At 40.7% G+C, this 6,242-nt stretch overlaps 1 protein-coding gene across 1 annotated transcript; it reads right to left on the reverse strand.

Annotated features, from left to right (window-relative positions):
- Positions 1–720: 720 nt before the first annotated feature.
- On the reverse strand, positions 721–1,415 carry LOC129404312 (serine palmitoyltransferase small subunit A-like). Its single transcript, XM_055136575.1, has one exon. The coding sequence runs from the start codon at positions 1,400–1,402 to the stop codon at positions 1,196–1,198; it is 207 nt and encodes a 68-aa protein (XP_054992550.1). The 5' UTR covers positions 1,403–1,415; the 3' UTR covers positions 721–1,195.
- Between the last annotated feature and the right edge of the window lie 4,827 nt (positions 1,416–6,242).

Genomic DNA, 6,242 nt, shown 5'->3' on the forward strand with positions numbered 1-6,242 from the left:
TCAGGCACCCAACACAATCAGGAAACTAAACATAGGGAGCACATTATCCGTCAATGTCCCTAAAAGGAAACACATGTACTTTTTATTAAAAAACTTTGTAATATGTAAGCATTATATAATAATGCTAGTAACTACCTTTTTTTAAAAAAAAATATTTATTTATTTTTTTAAGGGTACAGTTACAGATTTATACATTTTTGTGTTCATGTTTTCCCTATACAAAGTTCAAGAACCCATCCCTTCACCAGTGCCCATTCTCTACCACCAGTAAACCCAGCATCCCTCCCACCCTCCCCAGTCCCGTCTCCCCACCCCCCCACACACTGCCACTATGGCAGGGTATTCCCTTTAGTTCTCTCTCTGTGATTAGGTGTTGTGGTTTGCAATAAAGGTGTTGCGTGGCCATTGTGTTCAGTCTCTAGTCTACATTCGGCACACATCACCCTTCCCCCGAATGACCTCCAACCACATTTTGTAACTACCTTTTGTCACAAGAATCATCACCAAAGTTTTTCAGAAATGAGTTCACATAAAAATTAAATATTCAAAAGGTGAAATGTTCCTTTCAGCTTTATCGAGATCTTTCTTTTGAAAAGAAATACTTTAACAGTTTTAAAGCAAAGTTGTTTAAGAGTCTAGACAGCTAAATCTATACTCCTGAGTTCAAACTTGTAAGCCTTTTGTAAATAGTGTTCAAATAAAGTGTCCTCCCCTTCCCATTCTCCCACCCCAAATCTTGTATTGTTTCTTACAAAACTTTGGTTAAGAGTAGAAATATACCCAGGCAGATGAATATGCCATTTAGTAGAAAGAACAGTAAAGCCCAACTAATGGCTTTGGGTTTTACAAATAGAAGGCAATTAAAATGTACTCAAAGTTACATTAAGAAAAATCTTTCAGGGGGTAATATTGAAACAGTCACAAAGGTTAAGAAAATACTGATATCAAAGTACAATGACTACAATATTGAAATAGACAAAAACTACTATAGAAGAGCCTCTTTTAAAATAAAAAATAAAGAACACATGAGTCAGGATTCACTTCCTGTTCCATTCATGAATTTTAGTCTTTATATTCAAAAGGTTGGTTGTGTTGACATCTAGTAGTTTTCTTACGAGCGCTGATGAAGCATGATTCCAACTTCAGAAGATGATTCTTTCTTAGGGAACAGCTCTGGGCTCAGGTCACATCTTGGTCACTGTACAATTTCAAAGTAGTGCAGGATCGCCATGATGTGCTGCAGCATGAAGACATATCCTGTGTACAGGGCCATCCCCATGAAGAAGACCAGCATGGAATTGAACACCCTGTGCTCCCAGGGCTCCAGTATGTAGAGCGCCGTGACCAGCAGGTACTGGTAGTAGAACCAGGACATCTGCTTCCAGGCCCGCGCCAGTGCCATCCCGCCGAGCGTCAGTCTGTGGTTTTATTTTTGATGTGCATTTTAATAGGACTTTTCTATGTCTCCAGTGAAATTTTTCTGTTTCTGAGATATCTGATATGAAAGCCACTCTACAAGTATAGCTACTGAACATTTCAGATTAGACTATGCTTTCACTGAAACAATAAACTGCAATAAAAATGTGCAATCAATATAAAATATATATTTATTTCAAAGAATCAACTTGGAAAAATGCAAAAAATATTGACTACAGTTGGAAATTAAATTTTTTTGCTAAATTAGAATCACTGTATCACTGTATCACTGTCATCCTGTTGTTTGTCAATTTACTTGAGCAAGCACCAGTAATGTCTCTATGAACTCAGCCCTGAGATTTTAGCAGCCTCTCTTTATTCGTCTTTCCCAACGATCGGAGGCTCTTTCAGGGTCAGGAGAATGAGACCTATCGTTACTGTTTTGGCATATCGAATACACCATGGGTAGCTTGCCAAGCTCTGCTGTGTGGGTGGGATACTCTCTCAGTAACTTGCCAGGCTCTCCAAGAGATACATATATATGTGTGTGTGTTACTGTATTTGGGATATTAATAATGCCACATGGAGCTTGCCACACTCTCCTGAGAGGGCAATAGACTCTCTGTAGCTTGTCAGGTTCTTCAAGAGGGAGAACTACGCTATTAGATGTCTGGGAGCTTGGTTTTAGAGTCTCTAGATGTTGGCCGTGGATGGGATTACACGGCATCAGGGGCAGTTTCTGGGTCTGACTGCCTAGTTACTGGAAAATGGGGGATCTGGGTGGAAGAGGCTCAGTCCCCATCCAAGCAGCTTTGGAGATCTCAGCCCCGGATCCCGCAGACCTGTGTTCCTCTGCTGGTTCCTTCATGCATGAGGCTTGTCCAAACATGTGGAAAGTGGCCTTGAGCATGGCTGTGACTGGGTTCCGGAGGTCGTCAACTATTGAAGCTCTGCTCAAGGTGGGGAGGGAAACACAACCCGTCCCCTTTGAGAGTCCCTTGTGAAGACAGCCAGGCGTGGGAGCAAGAGACTGCATTGCTCTCTTCCGGGAGCTTGGTTTTTAGAGTCTCTGGATGTTGACCGTTGATGGGAAGAAATACAATTGTATTGTATTGGTAAGTATTGGAATATGAGTTAAATTAGTATGTCATATGCAACAATGATGCATAATCAAATTAACAGGCCAACAGTGAGATTAAGTATTTCAGATACAGAATTCCAAAGAACTGGAAAGTAATTTAAGTATAAGAATAACAGCAAGAAGTTCAGACCTACCTGCTCCAATTCTGTCATTCTGGTCACTTGGGGGAATCTCTGACATCTGTAATTTGTGATGATTTCATTCTTTTACATGTAAAAGATGATGTTAATAACAACTGTCTCTTATTTAACCACTCAGTTGATATCACTTTACAAAATATTGTTCATGCGCTCTCTAGGGCTGGAGCAATAGCCCAGTGGGTAGGGCATTTGCCTTGTACGAGACCGACCCACATTCGATTTCTCCGCCCCTCTGGGAGAGCCCAGCAAGCTACCGAAAGTATTTGCCCACACAGCAGAGCCTGGCAAGCTACCCGTGGCATATTCCATATATCCAAAACAATAACAACAAGTCTCACAATGGAGTCATTACTGGTGCCTGCTCGAGCAAATTGATGAGCACTATCTAGACTAATCCTACAAAGTTTAATAGTCAACATAGGTTAAATGCTGAACAAACATTCAAATATCATCGGCTTAAAAAGAAAAAAAGTCACTTCTTGCTTACATCTAATGAGGGTAGTAAGGGAGTGTTAATAGGCTCAGTTCAAGATTTTTTTTCCTAAATTTTAGATTTTATCTCTCATAGGTCCCTAAAATTCTCTCTAGTTAGTCAAAATAGGAAAGTGAAGAAAGTATACACATGGGGATAGGGGGAATTTACAGGCCAAGTCAGGACATGGAGCAGTCTGTTTTCAACCTGCATTGCATTTCCAGAATTAAGCCATAGATGTGACAAACTACAAGAGAGGTTGAAAAATAAACTGCCTGAGCCTCCGCGTCTATTGACTGTGATCCTGAGGTCTCCTAACCCATTTTGGCACCAGAGCGGATGCTTGAGCCATGCATTTTGACTGTGAACTGAGCTACAACCTCGTGCAGCCCGGGGAGGGATTTTTTTCCTCTCCACCCCATTTTTCTGAGCGAAAATGGCAGCAGCGGCAGCAGCCACGCGGTGAGAGCCACCCTCTAAGACCCCTCCACCAGGAAGTAGGACTTTCTTTAGTGACGTAGCCTGTAGGTGGTCCTGGGAGGGGGGGCGTTCCTGGCGCGCCTTCCGCCCAGAGATGAACCGAGAGCCGCGGCACGAGAAGCAGAGCCTCCGTGCCTATTGACTGTGATCCAGAGGTCTCCTAACCCATTTTGGCACCAGAGTATTGTGCCAAAATACACCAAATACACCAAAATGATGGCTGTATTCTTGCAGCCATCCATTTTGACTGTGAACTGAGCTAAAATATTAGAAACCCAAAACCGTGCGGCCACCATAGCGGCCGCGCGGACTCAAAGTCTTCACTCTTACCAATGAAGAGAAATTATTAGATGATGCCTATTCAGCAGGCCTGATTGTTGGGGAAAATTTCCAATCAATAATAGTGAGTTCTGTATGGAAATATGAAATGTTCTCAATATATAGAGAGAATAATGGGAATATCATTAGCTACTTAGATGGGGGGTGGGGTGGGAGGGGGGTGTATTGGGGTTCTTGGTGGTGGAACGGGTGCACTGGTGAAGGGAAGGTGGTTTAATCAGTATTTGACTGTGACTTAAACCTGAAAGCTTTGCATTTTTTTTTTTTGTTTTCACGGTGGTTCAATAAAATATTTCTTTAAGAAAAAAAAAAAAAAGAAAAAGAAACTGCCTAACTTGCCCAGTCTCCTCAACAGTCACATATACATTACAGATGAAGAAACCGGCTCAAAAACATTAAAATAAATTTCCCAAGGTCATAGATGTAGAAAATTATATTTAACATCAGTTTCCAAGATTCCAAAGTCCAGGTTCCTTCCAGGTAATGACATAGAATTCATAGGAATTATTACATCTGGGTATACTTATTCAGTGGGATAACTGTTCAGATGGTCAGGAGATGGAAGATGATTTAACTGCCTAGCTGTCCTGTCAAAAAATGGGGGGGGAATACTGAGAAAATTATCTCTGTAAGACCTGAGATGAATTTTCACTGTCACTGTCACTATCATTTCGTTGCTCATTGATTTGCTTGAGCGGGCACCAGTAACGTCTCTATTCTGAGACTTGTTGCTGTTTTTGGCATATTGAATATGCGATGGGTAGCTTGCCAGGCTCTGCTGTGTGGGCGGGATACTCTTGATAGCTTGCCGGGCTCTCTGAGAGGGGTGGAGGAATCAAACCCGGGTCAGCCTCGTGAAAGACAAATGCCCCACCCACCATGCTATTGCTCCAGCCCAATACTTTAATGATGGCATATGAAAATCACCCCAAACTCTAGCATTTCAGGTTAAAAGACAAAAAGTTTAAAATAAAGCAACAATTTGAAATGTGTTATTTTATTAATAAAATTCCATAGTTAATTAAATAACACATTAATCTATAAACTATCATAGCTCAACAGGATTAGTAAGAAAACACCAAAATAAACACAAAGGGAAGCCCTGGGATTGGATTCTGCAGTCTTTTGTCCCCAGTCTTCATTCCCTTGCCAGGCCCTGGCCCCTCACTGTGTCCCTCTAACCTCTAAGCCCAAAACAGAGCAGAAAAAATTGCTTCATATGTATCTGATACTGGAGATGGCAGGGAGGGGCATTTCTATTTCACAAACTCTACACTTAGATGTTAGTTAACTCAAGTAAAAAACTTAGCTGACAATTGGGCAGGGTGGGGGCATTTACTCCAACAACATTATACTGTAAGGGAAATAACCTAAACAGCAGATGTAGTATTGGCAGTTGCCTGGTATTAACAACCTAACAGACTGGGAATTTAAATTAACACCCTGAAGAACAATAGGGAACCTAAGGATATCTACTGAAGTTGAAGATAGGGATAGAAACCTAGGTAAGCCCCCAAGCCCACTTGAGCCTGATTCAAAACATTTGAGACTGGTCCATGAAGATCTAAAATCAACACTCACCTCAAGAACTTGCCAGTGATATTAAGCAGTCACTAAAGGATAAATTTAACCAACTGAAAGATTAACTTTTTCAGAAAGAGAGATTCCATACAAATGGAAATGAAGGAGATAAAGAACACACTAGCAAACAATAGTAGCAGAATCTCACAAGGAAAGAAGCTTTTAGATTAATTTGAAGACAAGATAAAGGCCAGTATTGATAAATAGCTAGAAAGAAAGAGAGAAACAAAAGAAAAGAAGAGAATGTATGAACAAAGACAGGAAGAATAATCTCCAAATTACAGGAATACAAAAAGTTGAGTAAAAGGGAAAATGTAGAAGGGTGAGAGAGATAATAAGTGAGAACTTCCCCACTCTCTGTAGGGAGGCAACTGCAAAGATTCAAGAAGCCAAGAGAGTAGCAAGCAAAATAGACCCAAATAGAATGCCAAGACACGTAGGGGTCAAACTAGCAAAATTAAGAGATAAACTTAAAGCAGCAAGAGAGAAGAAAAAATGTAAATGTAATGTTTTTTATATATTTATAACCTTAAATATATAAAGGCTATATATGTTTATATATAACCCGGTTCAGACAAGGTCAGACCTGAATATGTGAAGAATCTGCCGTCAGTACTTGTCAATACACTGGCTCAGCTCTTCACATGCTACCTGTCTGAATACATGGTTCCGT

This window comes from Sorex araneus, chromosome 4, assembly GCF_027595985.1.
Source record: "Sorex araneus isolate mSorAra2 chromosome 4, mSorAra2.pri, whole genome shotgun sequence".
In the NCBI taxonomy this organism is placed as follows: domain Eukaryota; kingdom Metazoa; phylum Chordata; class Mammalia; order Eulipotyphla; family Soricidae; genus Sorex; species Sorex araneus.

Excerpts from the sequence above, each read along its gene's own strand:
- LOC129404312 (XM_055136575.1), bottom strand. The coding sequence starts at position 1,402 with ATGGCACTGGCGCGGGCCTGGAAGCAGATGTCCTGGTTCTACTACCAG.